General features: G+C 45.0%; 1 protein-coding gene across 1 annotated transcript in view; it reads right to left on the reverse strand.

Annotated features, from left to right (window-relative positions):
- LOC146854821 (adenosine deaminase 2-like) overlaps positions 1-18,965 on the reverse strand; it is a 447,289-nt gene that overhangs the window by 123,470 nt on the left and 304,854 nt on the right. Inside the window, exon 6 of the mRNA XM_085652183.1 lies at positions 8,116-8,206. Within this exon, the coding sequence (XP_085508309.1) occupies positions 8,116-8,206 (91 nt within the window). The remainder of the gene's footprint in view (positions 1-8,115; positions 8,207-18,965) is intronic.

Raw genomic sequence — 18,965 nt, forward strand, 5'->3', positions numbered from 1 at the left:
GTAAAAGGTCACAGACAGTTCAAAAGCTAAGCAACATGCGTACCAATCCCATGAGACGTCGAGAAAGCGTTCACCGCTCTTCATGGGGCACAGAGATGCAGGCCGGTTACAGAGCTTCCCGTGAAAAGCAAAACAATAATTTCTTCTCTGGTGCCCAACAGGAAAAGACCTGCACCTCTAGAGAAAGGGGCAGACTTGGGCAGAAGAAGAAAAGCATGTTTATGTGTCCGCCATAAAGCACTTAGTCTGTGAGTATCCATTCTTAAAGCACACTTGACTGCAAACCAGAATGGGAAGAGAAGTAGATGCCTAAATAACAGGAGCCATGCATATTAAAAAAGCTAACATGCGGACCCCGCCTAGAAACATTTCTAATTAACATAATTCAGCACCTCAGGACAGCCGTCAGTCAAAGCTGATATTGTTGCAAACAGTGAGTCATTGGTTCTGCTCTACGAAGTTTGTTTTCACTCCCACGGGTGACACAAGAGAAATTAGCTCAATGCATCAACACTTGAATGTGAAATATAGGTTTTTGTAGCCCTGCAGAATCCCACCCAATACATAACTAAAGTGGCGTCAATGCTTTTGGGGTATTAACAGTCCCTTAACAGGGATCCCGGTATGCCGTGGGGATTTGATACAAACCTATTATGTTCTCCTTAATATCACACACATACAAACTGCACTAAGAAAAATACACCTCAACTAAAAAGCTTTTTATTTCCACAGTCTTATTCTGTTGCTTAGCACATCTAAAATAACCACACAAAATATCATTAAAGCAGCACAAGTGAATGTTGCGAACATCAAGAATAAAATGTACATTTTCACGATAGTTAAAATGTCATTGAAACAATCGAACACCCTAAAACCTACTTCTATTCGCTACGCTAGGAGAGCATGGAGTAGTATAACTTGCTTCTAGAGTTTTTTAAGAAGAATCACAGCGTACAGCATATCTGTTTACAGTAAGAAGCTGTCATTATCAGTAGTAGGGGAGGCCCTGTCCCCTGCAAAAGGCGAACACACCTCACATCAGCTCTTCACCTCCCGGACTCGCTTGATATCAGCTTTCATAGGAAAGTGCAATACTGTAACATCTCTGGAAGTATCTTTCTCAATAATCTGGGGTGAAGGACCTCTACTGACAAATGGTCAAGTGGCCTTTTATACTGTATCTAATATAAGATGGGAAATTCCCATATCACCTTAGGAATGTCTGACATAACCAATGTGCATCAAGATGCTAGTCTAAGACACATTCTCATAAACAAATAAGATAAAAAAATTGCAATTCAGACTATGTCTGAGGGACTTGATGCTTTCACAGCTTCTTGGAAAGCTAGCGCCGGACGACATCTGCGTCACAGGCAGTGATGTTAATGATTCTGCAAAAAAACAGAAAATGGAGTCTCGGCCTGCCCAAGATGGAGTTGGGCTTCAACATAACACTAATTGAATGTTGCTCATCCTTGAATATTGTGAGCGTCCTTGGCATTATGATGCTGTTATGATGGCATTATGATGTTCACCCTTGACACAAAGGTGGCCAACTTTGGCATTTTGTGGGCATCTTAAGCATTACAGTGACCATCGCTGGCATTAGATGGTGAAACAGTTATAAGGTAGGCAGAATCATTTGATGTGAACATGCTGTACTTTTTGTACCTCTGAGGACTTGGTGAAAATGACAAGCTAATACTTGAGGCTCAAAACTGATTTTCCTGAAAATGAACCCAGGTATGTTGAGGCAAAATTAGTTTTGTTCCAAAAAATTACTTTCGGGGGTGAATTGAGACAGTTTACCTAAATGGCCAGTCTATGTTTGATGGGAATGTGTACATTTTCATTGATCAGATGTAGCTCTATTTACAGAAAATGTTGAAGACTCCTGATCTACATGGACCTCAACACGCGGCAAAGCCAAACACTGCTTCTTACACTATATCAATTTTGTTACCTTACCTAAACTTGAAGCAAATTTTCAACCTAACCTGAAATTGTTAAAGCAAATTATTTTTACTTAAATATTAATTTAATCAGGAGGTGTGCCAAAAAGAGAACACTTCTCCCAAAAAATATAAGTGTCACTCTGGCTATCAATAAAATGGCATGTGGCCATTTATGGTAGTGCCTCTAGATAGGTATGTCTAAAACATGTTGAATCTTATTCTGTGTCGGTCAGCTAAGCATTGGTGGCATTGCTTTTCATGTAGGTGGTGAAGTCAGTCCATGTCTGTGCAGCAGCTTGTTATCGGTAAACATCAGGTATAACATTTTTTGCTCATTTTATTTATAATCTGGCCATAAACTATGCTCATAACGTCAAGTCGTGTTGAGTTTTTTGCACATCATAGAAAAGGTGCAGCGTTAATGAGGTGGCCAAAAAAAGGCCTTACAGGAGAATACACTAACACTTCAAAAGACTTAATACTAAAGCAAACACCGTGGAAGAGCAGGTTAGAAATGAGTGGAGAACAAGATGTGAATGAAATGCTTGAGCTTACTAAACTTAAACTTACTAAACCACTGTGAATGGCTCTGGCAGTGTTTCCATCCTGTTTACCCCAACTGCTGTGTCTAGAGACTCCAGCAAGGTCTCGAATACCAGGCACAGCAAGGCAGGTATTCCATCGCATTAGTTGTTCTCTAACGATAAGTGGAAACACTCCTTTAGGATCAAAACTCTAAAGAGAACTTCCAGTAAAAAGGATAAGGAAGAGTGACAATGTAGAAACAAATGCTACATGTACAAAATTTACAACATAAGTGCTAAAATCACACTTTGAAATGGGTGTGTTTAGGTTTTTAGACGAGGTTCTAATTGTACCTCAGACAAACAAGGTCTGGGTCGGAGGCTGCGGCTTCACATTGCTAGCAGCAATTCTGAGGAATACGTTTCCACCAACAACACAATATCTGGAGGACCACTAGAGTTCAATAAAGTAGGTACAACCTGATGATCATATATGGTGGTGATTTGAATTCACGTCATGGCCAGTGTGGTGTGCTTAAACACAGGCACAGGAAGTCATGGAGATAGTGAACTGAATGGTCGGAACTGATGAAGGTTTACTCCAACCATCAAATACTTTGCTGTGTCGAACTAGAAGGGCACCGTAAAGGAGGCCTCCGGGACTCCTTAAAAGCAGCACAACTCCGAGGCCCTAGAGCTCAGGCCCTGAACTTTCAGGAGCTCTGCACATAGACGAAGAGGTGCTGGCCGGGAACTGAAAGAGGTATATCTGGACCACTCGTGCCAGCAGATGTAGTTTAACCATCATGATCAGAGTGGCCCTAATAATGAACTGTGGAGACCTTTTCTTGAAAGGTGCATCAAATAGACACGTATAACAGCCTGGCCATCTGCGGGGTTTCTGGTCCCGCCCCATTGATCACAACCCCATGGACAACTGGGGTAGCTTCTTTCTGTAATGGCCGACACCGCCAGGAGGCAGAGATGCTCCATTACTGACTGCCTCAGCGGCCACTAGCAAGAAACAGACTTTTTAAGGTTTTGAGAATTTTTCTGGAACTGGATACACTGTTATCCGTGAAGGTAAAATGTCACAGACAGTTCAAAAGCTAAGCAACATGCGTACCAATCCCATGAGACGACGAGAAAGGGATGTATGACGTTACAACGCACACTTTTACAACGCATGCACTTACAACGCATTTTTTACAACGCATAATCCATTACAACGCATGACATTACAACGCATGACACTACAACGCATTTTTAAAAAATACCTTTACAACGCATTGCCATTACAACGCATACTACCTTTACAACGCATACCATTACAACGCATTATATTAAATTACATTTAAGGTAAGTATTAGATAGTATAGGGGTAAAAATTACTATTCTAACTCCAGGGGGGTGCAACAGTAGGGTAAGTGTTGGATAGTATAGGGGTAAAAATTACTATTCTAACTCCAGGGGGTGCATCAGTAGGGTAATTGTTGGATAGTATAGGGGTAAAAATTACTATTCTAACTCCAGGGGGTGCAACAGTAGGGTAAGTGTTGGATAGTGTAGGGGAAAAAATTACTATTCTAACTCCAGGGGGTGCATCAGTAGGGTAAGTGTTGGATAGTATAGGGGTAAAAATTACTATTCTAACTCCAGGGGGTGCAACAGTAGGGTAAGTGTTGGATAGTGTAGGGGTAAAAATTACTATTCTAACTCCAGGGGGTGCATCAGTAGGGTAAGTGTTGGATAGTATAGGGGTAAAAATTACTATTCTAACTCCAGGGGGTGCATCAGTAGGGTAAGTGTTGGATAGTATAGGGGTACAAATTACTATTCTAACTCCAGGGGGTGCATCAGTAGGGTAAGTGTTGGATAGTATAGGGGTAAAAATTACTATTCTAACTCCAGGGGGTGCATCAGTTGGGTAAGTGTTGGATAGTATAGGGGTAAAAATTACTATTCTAACTCCAGGGGGTGCAACAGTAGGGTAAGTGTTGGATAGTATAGGGGTAAAAATTACTATTCTAACTCCAGGGGGTGCATCAGTAGGGTAAGTGTTGGATAGTATAGGGGTAAAAATTACTATTCTAACTCCAGGGGGTGCATCAGTAGGGTAAGTGTTGGATAGTATAGGGGTAAAAATTACTATTCTAACTCCAGGGGGTGCATCAGTAGGGTAAGTGTTGGATAGTATAGGGGTAAAAATTACTATTCTAACTCCAGGGGGTGCAACAGTAGGGTAAGTGTTGGATAGTGTAGTGTAATATTATGCGTTGTAATGGTATGCGTTGTAATGGTAGTATGCGTTGTAATGGAATGCGTTGTAAAGGTAGTTTTTAAAAATGCGTTGTAATGGTATGCGTTGTAATGTCATGCGTTGTAATGGATTATGCGTTGTAAAAATGCGTTGTAAAGGTAGTGCGTTGTAAAAGTTGCGTTGTAAAGGTTGTTCCCCACGAGAAAGCGTTCACCGCTCTTCTTGGGGCACAGAGATGCAGGCCGGTTACAGAGCTTCCCGTGAAAAGCAAAACAATAATTTCTTCTCTGGTGCCCAACAGGAAAAGACCTGCACCTCTAGAGAAAGTACTCCGAAATCTGCACATAAAAAGTAACCAACTTTTAAAAAGGTTTGTCCATGGTCATGTAATGTCATCTTTGTGCCTTTTTCTGCTCTGCACCTTCTCAGCTGCAGTGTGCCCCTCCTCTGTATCTCCCTTCCTCAATTGGGCCAGCTGGAGGAACTTCTGAATGATAAGGCGAGGAAATGAAAAGGTCTCAGTCGAAAACATGGGTGTATGAATGTGTACACTGTGGGATAGCACAGGACAGAGGCACACTTGTATTTGACTTAGGCTGGGTACATTCAGTGTTCCTTTCTGCAACAAATATAATTTTAAAGTAATGAGGTGTGATTTTCCCCTCTCAAATGGCACACATGTATTCTGTGTTGTTAATCTTTCCTTTGTGATGCCGCTATACCACAGGATCCCTCCTACAAACATTGATTTACTGATGCCATTAATGGCCCGATCAGGAGTGCCTCAAAGTATAGTTACCGAAAACGGGGATTACAAATAGAACCCCGAGTGTCCACTGAGTGAGAAATGGGGAATCAGTAAATATGACTCCACCTATAAGTTTTCCCTTTTTCCTGGGGTTTCACCTGGAGATTTCAGTGCATGTTTAAAGCGCCCACTCAGTAAACCTTTTTGTTTCCGAGAAAACAAACTCCAAGACCATGATTTTCATGATAAAAAGTAAACAGCCCCAACGTGCTGGGTGCTTTGTTGTCATTTAACAACAATTAATGGCCGGCCAAATATGTGTCGGTAGTTGCACCCTTAATAGAGCAGCGCATGTCACCGGGACACAGTAGGCAGTTCTGTGGGTGGGCTCTGGGGTTTCTACCGGCTGAGCCTCTACTGAGGGTAATCTGACTTTTACCATATCCTCAATAGAGCAATGAAACAGCAGGATTGGTGGTGCTGGAGGAACAGTCCACCCACTCCTCCAAGCTCTAAATAAAGCCCTCTGTCATGTCAATTTGTTGTGTATTTGGTACAGTTTGTTATGCTGCAAAAAGACTCAGTGCTCATGCGGCTTGTAACCATTGTGTCATGCCTTTGGTAGTGCACGCTGCATGTCCAGCAGATACATCTGAACTTCTGCGCTGAATCCAGAGATCCTCAGCCAGGCGTGATCTTCCCTGTAGCAGAGTGCGACTGATCTACATAGAAGCAGCATCAGCAGCATCCAGAGGAAAACTGCATCCCGCCATTGAGGTGGTCTTTACATTCTGCATTGTCTCCCCTGCTTGTTTCTTGATTCTGGAAGATGCCCTGTGAAGCACCACTATATCAAGCCATTGCAGCCGCTTAGGGTACCCTAGGGCCATCGGCATCCAACTTGCTTTCTTTGTCAGGACGTGGTCCCTGTGTGTTGTTGGGAGTTAATGTGATAGAGAAGTAATTCGGGAGCCCAGGAAGGAGGATGTTGCCGTTTTCTAGTTTGGTGAGGACAAAGGTATTGGCTAGCATCGCAAGCAGTGGAATGGAACAAGAATCTTGAGGAAGGCGGAGCAGGCAGACATGGTGGCGAAGATAATGGAGGAGAAAGCCAGTCCAGTGATGGCTGTGGAAGTAAACAATGGTTTCTGGTGTCATATGAGGGAAGAATATTATACAAGACAAAGCAGAAAGGGGTGGGTAAGGGGTGATGATGGATGTCAAAGTTTCACTACAGATAATGGCAGAGAAAGCAGGTCAAAGAGAAAGCAGCTAAAATATATAAAACATTTCTTGTGAATTGCAACAGCATTCAGGTAGAAGAAAATAGATTCTGCCGGAGAGTTTTGGGGGCACCGATCTGTTCCTCATCCTGTGTCTGCCATCATGAGTTAAAATTGTCCTATATAGAGGACTACATCAGGACCCGCCCAACCATTTTTTGATAAAAGTATGGCAAAATCCTGCAGCTACGTTAACTAGAGAAATCATAGTTGACTGCCTTAAATGTGATAAGGGGAGTGACATACCATGGTTGACGGCTGTCAAGGCTAGCCTGACTAATGTAAATCTGTCGCATATCTTCACAACCCAAGCCATATGGCAGGTATTAACAAAAAGATTAACCAGTAGGCCCTGTATGAATACTATGGCGACTTGAGATATAAGCAAGAAAGTTCGAAATCTTCAGTCACCTGGTATATAACTTTGGTGGATGCTGATGGCCCCCCCCAAAACTTCCATCTAGCTATCTTCTAAAAGCGACTTACCACTGGGAACGAAGCTTGCTCTTCCGCCTTAGGGCTGGCACTCTAAAATACCTATTGTGCTTCCCCTTAGGCTTTAACACCAATCTTGAGCAAATGCCCTGTCCCTGTGGTAATCGTGGTAGCCAATCCATGTTGCACATTTTATTCTTTTGTAACTTTTACCAAATATATAGAAAACAGCTGCTGGTTCCCTTTTTTAAGGCTTCAGCTATCACTGATTTTAAGGTGGCCTATAGGGGTATAGTCAAGCTCAACGGGGAAAATCTAACCCTTCGCGTTAGCACCTTTCTGAGAATGGCTGTTAGCTCCCGCGTCTATGAGCACTGTATAAGTAGCTTTGATTGTACCCCTCGATATTCTTGATCTCTACGTGGGCTGCATAACGTAATTGAATGCATTTTATTGCACCATTTCACTTATATCGGATTGTGGTTTTTATACTATTTTGCTGCTATCTGTTAAATTGTTTGCACTTTATTATATTGCGCTGCTTTATTTTACGAATCACATTGTTATTATTTTTTACCTAATGTGTGTTTTTATATCACTTTGCTGCTATTCATTATACTATCGGATCCTTATCATATTATGCTGCTTCATTTTAGGAACATCTCTGCTATTGGCTCCAACTAAATTATAAGTCTGCTTTGAACCCGCCACGCTGACTTTTGTATTATGTATATGTCCTTGTGTGCTTACTGCTTAAAGTCATGCGTCTACTGTTTTACCATCCATTTATTTATGTATGTATCGATTTCTAATGTATATTCGTGCTGGTATTTTATTCTGTACTTTTATGGATGTCTTTTTTATCAGAATAAAGAACAAATTGATTGATAAAAAATTTCTTCATATTTACCACGTCAAAGCCTGCCAGGGTCTCTGGAAACTGTGCTTTTAAATGTATGGCAGTTTCGATGGCTTCTTTAGCAAAGGCCTCATCCTTGAACCTTGAAAAAACAAAAGATGCGCAAAGACGTCATTGATGGTGCTATCCTCGATATAAATAAATCCCTAGCATCTTGATCAAGAGCAGTGCACAGCTACTATGGAAAAAGGAATGTGAAAGAGCTGAATACTGCCTAGGGTCTCAAGGCTAAGTTGCTTACCTTTTCCGTAGGGAGTTTTTAACAGAACACAAGTTTAGCAAGGATCAATAGATGCCATTAACGCGGGGGCCCACCCAAGCTAAAATGTAGACAGGCACACCAAAGATCACACCAAAGATCACACCAAAAACCACACCAAAGATCCCACCAAAGATTTCACCAAAGATCACACCAAAGACCACACTAAAGGCCATGACAAAGATCACACCAAAGACCACACTAAAGACCACGACAAAGATCACACCAAAGTCAACACCAAAGACGCTTTGTGTTGTCATTAAATTTGTTTTGTACTGAACGACATTTTGACAAAGAACTGATGATTTGCATGATGTTCCATTTATATGTTTTTACAAATTAATGCATTTTATGACAAATGTGACCGTCTTTCTTGAAGTCCTTTCCGATATCAGAATTTGAATGATGTATTATTCATGTTTTTAGTGACTTGTTAATATTTTGGAGATCTTTTGATTAAATTGTACTTATAAGTATTTCGATATCCGGATCAATTTTTATGCCAGTAATTCATGGGTGGATGTATGTGAGTGCATGAGGAGTGTTTATGAATTGGTGTGCCAAAAGGGAATTATACTTTTTGACTTTCAGACACCAAAGATTACACCAAAGATACCACCAAAGACCACACCAAAGATACCAGCAAAGACCACACCAAAGACCACACCAAAGATCCCACCAAAGATCACACCAAAGATCACATCAAAGATCACACCAAAGATCACATCAAAGACCACACCAAAGATCACATCAAAGATCACACCAAAGACCACACCCAAAATCACTTCATACTTCAAACTCATATTTACTTTTGTCAGATGTCGAAACAATTGGAAATAGCAAGAGCTCTTTTGCTTTTGATATTAAACACCTCATGTTCACCATTTCAATACGTTTGCTTCTGTAATTAATGCATGCTGCCTTTCATCTTTTTTTTTGATGATCAACTTTATTGATGTTTAAAACAACAAAAAACAGTAATAACAATACTTCACTTAGATCAGTATTCAATGGTATGTCAAGTGTGCTAGTGGCAGTAATGTACATACATGCACAACGAGTACATCGCAAAAACAAGCAATCAAAAGGTGAAGAGACAAGCATACAGACCCCATTATCCAAACTGGTTCATACATTTACCCCATATCTTTTGGTGTTTGGCTGGGCGTCCCCTGGCCTCAAACAAGGGTTTCACCTGGGCAACGCACCAGTCTACCCCTCTACGCCACTTAGCTTTTTTGGGAGGGGAGGGCTGTGTCCACGCCATTGTGGTATCACGTTTGGCCACCATAGTGGCTGCCCCCAAGAATAATTTGATCGGGACCCGTCTAGGCCATCCGTGACTCCCAGGAGGAGGTGTAGGGGATTGTGGGGTACCTGCCAGCCCAGGACGTGTGTGAGTAAGTTAGGGAAAAGACCAGACCATGTGGTAAAAATCCGCTGATTGTTGTCCGCAGCGCGCGCATTCAGACGAGGTGCGCAATCCTGCCCTATGCAGGCGCTCCGGGGTGAGATAAGCGGTATGGAGTTAGTATATTCGGATGAGGCAGAGTTTGGTCGAAGTGGTAATGGTCTTGGGGACCATAAGGGCCTCTCGCCAGTCTTCATTATCCAGAGGGCCCAGCCATCCCTACCACCGGTACCTGAGCGGGTCAAGCATTATAGGGCCGTTATTTGTAAGGATGTGGTATATTCATGATATTCCCCCCTTCCCAGGTTTCCCATCATGACTTGCGCCTCTAATGGGCTGAACTCAGAGAGTGTGGTGCCTGTTGATATGTGGACATTGAGGACGTGTCGCATTTGTAAAATTGCAATGTGTGGCGGGTGAAGCACCCCTGCTGGTTTCGGAAGGTCCTTATGTGATCTCCCACCCACACGTCTCCCAGTTGTGATATGCCAATGTGGTCCTAACGTTTGAAGCCCTTTAGTGCTACTACCTCATCCAATCAGGCACCCTTCCAGAGTGGTGTTTGTTGACTCAATTAGTTGTCCCACTGTGTGTGTCGCAGGGCCGAGTGCCAGGCTAGTGGGACCGCCTGAGTGACTGACGGCAGTATTCTAGGGATAGGGCACCCATACATGATGGCTTGGATTCGGGGGAAGTCCATGTCTCTTAGCTCGGTTCTGTAGGCCGTGTCAGAGCAACCTCCAGCGAACCAATCGTGAAGGATGAGCAGCCAGGTGGCTAGGTAGTATAGGTAGAGGTCAGTCATGCCCATGCCTCCATCGAAGGACGGAATCCGGCAACAGGCGAGAGCTATACGTGGTCTCCAACCTCCCCACAGAAACCTAGTGGCCATGACATCTATCTCTTTAAACCAGCTTCGTGGGAAATGGAAGGGGGTGTTTTGAATGACGTACAGGAAGCAGGGGAGGATCATCATCTTAAAAAAATGCCACCTTCCCGAGAGGATTAAGTGGCAGTGTTTGCCAGTGCCGGAGGTCTTCCTTGGCCTTCTTGACAAGCGGGGTAACGTTTACCGCCCATTCTAATTCGGGGAGCAGAGTGACCCATATGCCCATTTATTTAAATGACTGCCGTCTAATGGGAATGCTTGACTGCCAATTAAAGCATTTCCTAGAAAGGTGGAGGGGTACAAGAGTCGATTTTGCGGGGTTGAGTTGGAGGCCAGAAACATTGTCAAAGGTTTGTAGGGATCGAAGACATGTAGGGCCAGAGCAGAGCAGGACATCGTCCGCATATAAGGCAATTTTGTCAGTGTGGTGACTCCCCAGGTCCAGCCCTGAATCGAGTCATCCGCTTATATGAGGCACACCAAGAGCTCCATCGCTAGCATGAACAAGAGAGGGGAAAGGGGACAGCCCTGTCTCGTACTTCTATGGATCGGAATGTCTCTGAGAGGGCCCCATTAATGAGCACTCTGGCTCTAGGGTTGGAATATAGGACCCGAAGCGACAAAACCGCTGACCCATACCCATCATTGTTAGTACATCCTCTAGATAAAGCCAATCGACTGTGTCGAAGGCCTTTTGAAAATCATCAAGGAGGATCGCTAGGTAGGGGGTGAGCATTTGGCAGTTTTCGAGGGCTAGGTGGCGGCGTCGCAATCAGTGTCTAGTGGTGCATGCCGGCATAAAGCCGTACTGGTCTGGGTGAATCAGTTTGCTAAGGAAGGGGTGTAGGTGTTGAGCCAGGACCTTGGCGTAAATATTAACTTTGTTGTTGATTATTGAAATCGGCTGATAGTCTGCACAAGCTGACGAGGGTGGCTGGGTCTTGGGATAACCACAATGGTCACCATGTCTGTTTCAGGGGGAAATATTCCAACCTCTGCAACATGGTGGAATAAGGGGGAGAGGTGGAGGACCAGCAGCTCCCAGTAGTTGGCATAGTATTTCCGAGAAAATCCATCTGGGCCCGGAGTTTTCTGGAATGCCAGTGAGGAAATTGCAGTACTTATTTCTTCTGGGGTGAAGGGAAGGCCCAGGCTGGCACCTCCGAGTGCGTCAGGCAGGGAATAGAGACCCTCTCAGGCTCTAGTAGGTCTAGGAAGGAGCACTCCAGCTTATCTGCTGAGTATAGGTGGGCGTAATAGTCAGCGAATGCCTGTGCAATCTCGGGTGATGTGTGGCGAGTGGCTCCGGAGGGGTCATGGATTTCAGGGATGATTCGATTTGCTAGGGGGTATGAGGCCAGTCTGTGTAGCAGCTTCCCATTCTGGTCACCCCAGCCATATACCCAGGCGACAGTCGAGCGTCATAACAACTTGGTCAATTCTCACAAGATCTGGTTGATCTCTTCGCTCTGAACCACTAGTTGCCTGTTCTGAGCCACATCTGGGACCCTGGCGAGGTCAGCCTCCTGCCGGATTACTTGCGCTTCGAGCAGAGCCAGGTGGCTGTCCCGGGACAGTTGATGTGCTTGGAGATGGCTCCTGGCCACTCCTCGGATGGTGGCCTTGCATGCCCCCCAGAGAGTACTCGGGGAGGGACCGAGTCCAGATTCGTGAGGAAGTATTGTCGCAATTCCTCTCCTATAGCCTTTTGTAACTCTTTGCTTTGCATGAACCAGGCGTTTAATAGCCACATCGGTCGCAGCATGCCAGGGGTTTTGCCTAGGCGCAGGAGCAATGCTGAATGGTCCGAGATTTCTCAGGGGAGGATAGCCATGTCAGCCACACTATGGCAGTCGGGGGCAGGCATAAAAATCATGTTGATTCGTGCGTGGGTATGATGCGCCGCTGAGGTGTGTGTGTATTGGGGGGTTTGAGGGCTCCAGGTTCTCCACACATCACAGAGGCCTAAAGTGGCTGCCCATTCAACCAGTTTCTTTGCCTGTGTTGACTTAGCAGGGTAGGGTGTGCCTGTAGTATCAAGCATGGGTTGCATAACCGCATTAAAAACACCTCCGAGTATTGTCTATGCTAAATGCAGGGTGGAAATAACATCGGTAAGGTTTCTCAACGTTGGTGTAGGCATAGCGGGTTTGTCGTATATGGATACTCTGTGCACTTTACCACTGTTAAAGTGCTTGCGCTTTCTCCCCTAAACATTGTATCATTGGTCCATCCCCATGTGGCATATCTAATTTATTGTTAAGTCCATAGTAAAGTGATATGTACCCAGGGCCTTGAAATTAAATGCTGCTAGTGTGCCTGCAGCACTAATTGTGCCACCCACTTAAGTTGCCCTTTAACCATGTCTCAGGCCTTTCAATGCAGAGCTTGTGTGTGCAGTTTACACTGCCATGTCGACCTGGCAAAATAAACCTTTCACAAGGCCCAAACCTTCCCTTTTTATACAAATACATCACCCCTAAGGTAGACCCTGGACAACCCAAAGGGCAGGGTGCAAGGTATTTAAAAGTCAGGACATGTACTTTTGTGTTTTACATGTCCTGGTAGTGAATAACTCCTAAAGTTGTTTTTCACTTCTGAAAGGCCTATCTCCCCCATAAGATAACATTGAGATTACCTCATTACATGTCATATGTGTAATTTCCAAGTGGGAAGAGATAAGATTCCCAAGTATGGTGTCTCTGGAATCCTAATTTAAAATCCTAACATATGGTGATGTTGGATTTTAAATTATAGTTCTGAAAATGTCACTTTTAGAAAGTTGGCATTTTTTTCTTCAACCATTTGTTGCCTGTTGCCTGTCTCTGCTCACATGTCTGGGGTGGGTGACAGTTGGGGTTTGTGTATTCCCCCTAGAAAGTCACACACATTGGGAGCTTAGGTTTGACTTGATAGGCGATACTAGCAGGATGGGATGGAGGAGCTGGACCCAGCCTCACTTACAACTAAATAGGCTGTGTCCATACAAAAATTGCAGCATACCCCCCTGAAGCGAGTCAGGAGCCAGGGCAGGACCTCTCTGCATTTCAAAAGCCTATCTTTGAAGTCTCCACCACCACTATAGTACGCCTCTGGACATTATGCTGCCTTGCTGTGCTGACCTGCAGCCTGCTGCCCTCTTGCCTTGAGAGAAGAACTGGACCTGGAACCCATCTTGAACCCAGGACCCCAGAGAGACTCAAAAAGCCAGTCTGCTGCTCTCCTGATCTGAGTTTCTGGGACATAAGAGGCTCCCCATAACTCCTAGGCCTATCTTCAATGAGTTCCTGACCCCCAAGAGGTGCCACTGGTGTGGTTCTCAAACTCTTAAAGTCAAGCTTTTGGGTTGTTTGCGAACGCAAACAGATCTGTTTGCACCTGAACTTCACCATTCGCACTGAAAATCAGTGCGAGCCGCACCAAGTTCATCTCTTTGCACAGCAAGCATCATCCTCTGGCGTGGATTGCCACCGCTAATCCCCCACCCCGTTCGTCCAAAATGCCCAACCTCCTCTTCGCGCCCTTCTGACCATCACCAGAAACGCTTTCCTTGCTCCTGGCAAACGGGACTCTTGGCACAAAACTTGAGAAGGTAAAATTTCAGCAGGACTAATCTGGGATTGTATCCAACACGCGTTCCATCGTGGTCTGCCTGAATTTTTGGATTTGACCCAGTCCAGCACGACCAGATGTCCCCGTTTTGGGCTTTATGTGTTTAAGCGATAATTTATAGTTTATTCATAACTCCAGTTCAACTTATTGGATTTTTGTCTTTGCTCATTTATAAAAATTAAGCTCTATTTTTCAAACCTGATGTGGAATCTGTGTGGTGGTTTCACTGTTTTACTGTTCCACAAATACTTTAAACATTGCCTGTAAAGTTTAGTCTAACAGAGGGTGAGCACAGGTTAATTTAGGGTTTGCTTGTGCCGCATCCTGACGAGGGCTATTACGCCAGTCAACCAGGAACCCAATTTCTAACATTGGTAATCACTTGTGAGAACAGGACTTGTGTTTGTGCAGTGCTATACAGTGATTTGATGTACACTACTACTCCACATCCAAGACCAATTCATATTTTTAATTCTACCTAATTGGCCATTTTGATTTTTCTTCAAAATCATGTCTCTGGCTGCTGGATCCACAACCACAAGCATGGAATTTGAGCTGTCCAACCCGGAGGTATACACAGTGGCCCAGCTCAAAAACCTATGCAAGGTGGCTAAAAGCACCATCAGGAAGGTGAAGCTGCAGACGGCGATGAGGTACTGGGAAGAAGCTCACTCCGTACTAAATGAAACCACAGCTGAGGATGATGGGCTGGATGATGGCTAACTGAGGAACCACCTACATCAGATGTGGAGGAGGTGACCCCTGAATTGGAGCTTCCTGCAACGGGGAAGAGCAATGTCTCTTCCCACGGAATGCCTCCAGAGGAATTGACAGAGAGGAGGTAGGAGATAGAAGTCAAGTTGCAGATGGCTAAATTAAAAATGAAGGCAGAGGAGAAAAAGGCTGAAAAGGCCTTGGAGGAGAGAAGGATGTTACTGGCTCATGAGAGCTGCCTAAAGGAGCTGGACATCAAGGCCAGACAGGTGGATTCCAGCAGTGATGGTGGTAGTATACCCGTAGTACCTGAAGGAGAAAAAAGGATTTGTATACTTAAGAATTTAGTGCCTAGTTATTTGGTGGGAGATGACATAGAGAAATGGTTTTCTTTTTTCTTTTCGACATCCAACTTTATTGATTTTATTAACAGAAGTACAACCAATCAGATGTTTGATAAGGTACATCACAAAATCAGATAGGACACATGACAAGCAAGCAGCATCAATTATAAATCGGAGATAGGTAGGCATGAAAAAGCGATGATAAAGAGGCCTAAATGTCACTGGGGCACTCCTATCAACCCAGTTGGCACAGCAATTTTCCCCATACCCACTTGTGTTTGGCTGGGTAGTCTCTTGCCTCATCTACAGGTTTCTCCTGTACACCAATCTAGCCCTTTACGCTGCTCTGCCACCGTGGGAGGTGCAGGACTTTACATTTAGCTGAAATATCTCATTTTGCTACCACAGTAGCTACGCCTAGAAATGTGCTGTCAGCCCGGGTACCCCCAGAGCACTCCAGAACCCCAAGGAGGAGAACCAAAGGAATGTGGGGACCTCCCAGCACAAGACTAAGTTCAGTCTAATATTTGCATATTGCTGTACATTACGACATCATATGGTAAAAGTCCGCTAGGGTCTCTGCGCATTGATGGCAATCAGGGCTCGTGATCAGAGCGGCCCGACGCAATCTGGCTGGGGTGAGGTAGGGGCAGTAGAAATAGTAAGTTTGAATTAGTCTCAATCTGGATGAAATGGTTATGACCTGAGGGGCCATAATGGCATCGCGCCAATCATCATCCACCAAGGGGCCTAGCCATAGCTCCCATCGCGTACTAAGGTGATTTATTGTGTTAGATGTGTTAATAATAATAGATCAATAGATCTGAGATATGCCACTAATTCCTAAAGCACCCATCAGGGGCTTGGCTCCCAACAAGCTGAACTCCAGGATGGAATTGTCATTGGGGACGTGGGTGGTGAGTGCGTGCCTGTTCTGCTCGATTTTCCCGGCCTTCTTGTGAGGAAAGGTGATTGAATGTGACTTCAGTCTCTTACCATCCAAGTCTAAGGGTTAGAGTAGTGAATGGAGCCTATTTACTAGGCACTTCGACATGATCCTGTGCTCTTGCCCATAGATCAGGGCTTGCACACATAGCCTAGGGGATAGATTCGTTAGTATTAGGGATAACCTGTCCTGTAGTGAGGGTATTTCATGGAGCCGTGCTGAATTCAGGCCTGGTAGGCCTCAAACGGGAGAGACTCCATCTTTCTTTCTGCTCCGGCAGCTTGGGATGCTTCTAGGTCAAATGTAATGTTTTAGTTATGAGGTGTTATTCGCTTGGAGAGAACCGGTTCAGGCCGGCCCTTATCGAAGGATTGTATTTTTCTTCATGCCGAAGACACTACATCAGGCCGGCCGGCTGGGAACGTGTCCTTGGTACGGGGAGGTACAAGAATTTGGTGGGCGGCAGGTTACGGGCCGGAATTTTCCATGAGGAAACGCACCTCTATATTAGTGAAAGTCCGAGGCAGTTACATGTTCAGTCCGTAGGCGGCATCTAGCCGTTAGCAGTAAAGCTACTATTTATTCCAGGGAAGACAGACGCCATCTTGGAGGCGGAGAAAAACCGAGAGACAGATACTCTCCTAGCAGAATAGCCAGAGAGGAGAGAGTAGCCGATAAGGAAGAGGTCCCAGTGACTCGGAGAAGGGTGAAGGGAACAGCGCATAGTGGTGCAGACGTGTATCCATGACCGCGGAGGTGTGACTTCCAGGCGAGCCGAGGCACAGACGAGAAGGGAACCTAGATGACCACTGAGTGCAGGCTACATACTACTAAGGTGATGTCGACCCTTTCTTATTAGAGTGCACAACTTAATCTTTCACTTTTCTTTGCAGGTTATGTGTTATATTGTAATGTTATGTGATTGCGTATGTAATGAGTAATAAAGTACCCAGTTTGTAGTGAACCAACATGTGCTGCGTGTTCTTGTATGAGAGGGTAGCCTATTCCTCTAGTCAGCTGCGGCTACATGAACAGATGTTAACCCTGATCAGGTAAGTGGTAACTGAATAAGGGAGAGAGGAGCCCCTCGAACCGGAGAACAGGCTATGCTCGAACTGGCAGTCCTTGTGTGATCTGATGAATAGCGAGACTGATTCCCTTTTTGTATGTTATGGTGATCATAGGATGAACTGTCGTATGAACTGTCGTCTGGGTAGAGAGGTCTGGATCCGTATGGGATCGCGAGGCCGCCACTTGTGCTGAGACTGCCGTCTGGGTAGAGAGTTCTGGATCCGTATGGGATCGCGAGGCCGCCACTTGTGATACTGTCGTATGGGCAGAGAGGTCTGGATCCGTATGGGATCGCGAGGCCGCCGATTATAAGAGGTCTTGGTATGTATAGTAGGAATTCCCTGTCCTTAGGTGGTAGATATATGTGGTTACCTAACTGTAAATAGGCCCTAGGGAGTGGGAGGGGGTAACGTTCTGGCTGGGTTAGTGAGGCTCTGATGAGCGGGTTCTATCTGATCAGAAAAACCCAAGCAGAACATTTGGCGTCACGAACCGTTTACGAAACCTGTGTGCGTTGTGATTGTATCGTATTTGCTTTCGGCGCGTGCGTGGTTTCGTTTGTATATTCTTTGTATATAATTGTGTGTATAGTTTTTTCTTTCTTTTTTTCTTCTTCTTTCTTTTCCGAGATGTTTTCTAGAAAGTCGAAATCTACTTTTAAGTTGCCCGTTGATATTCCCGGCTGGGATTCAACGCCTTATGAAGCCTTAGCCCGTGAGTGGGCTGATTCTACTGGTTTGAGTGAGAATTGGAATTCTTTTTTGGAGCTGGCGGAGCCGGCTAATGTGATTACTTGTTTACAGAAGGCGCCGGTATCGAAGGGTGATGAGCTTCCCGTTTTGGGGCGCAGAGGTTGGATTGTTCTGTCTGCGTACAGGATTCTGCATGAGAGGTTGTTGAAGTTACAGAAATTGCATAAGGATGTGGAAGCGAACTTTGTTGAGATTCAGAATGCTCATACTTTGTTGCGATGTCAAAATAAGTTGCTTGCTGACAAACTTGAGACGTACCAAACTATTGCCGAGAGGGCGGCTGTGCGGATTGCTCGTTATAAATACAAGAATCGGCGTGGTCGGGTTTCGACGTGAAAGGTGCGTCTGGTCGTGGCGAAGGCCGGACTGGATTGGAATCCTGATGAATGGGATGGTAATATCTGGAACTCGAGTGATTCTCGTTCCTCGGGTGAGGAGTCTGCCAAGCGCGAGTCCTCTCGCTCCGGCCGTGATTGTAAGTCTGCTTCTTGCGCCTCTGTTGGTGCACCCCGTGATTGCGCTCGTCCTTCGAGTGGGGTCGATGCTTCTTACACTGATTGTTCCTCTACGTGTACTGATCGAGCTCCTTGTGATGCTCGTCCCGTGGTCTCGGTGCATCCAGTTTTTCGGCGGAAGTTGCAGCAGGCTCCCGGTGCTCCGAATGGTATTGCTTTAGACTCTTTGGAGGATTTTACTCAACAAGAAATTAGTGATATTTTGCAGCGCTTTCGGCAGCGAGCTGGTGAGACCTTACTCACATGGATGGTGCGCCTTTATGAACTGGGCGCTGCTGGCATTATGTTGGATGCTGGCGATTGTTTGAAGTTTTGTTCCTTGAGTTCG

This window comes from Triturus cristatus, chromosome 4_1 (genome assembly GCF_964204655.1).
Source record: "Triturus cristatus chromosome 4_1, aTriCri1.1, whole genome shotgun sequence".
NCBI classification, from domain to species: Eukaryota; Metazoa; Chordata; class Amphibia; order Caudata; family Salamandridae; genus Triturus; species Triturus cristatus.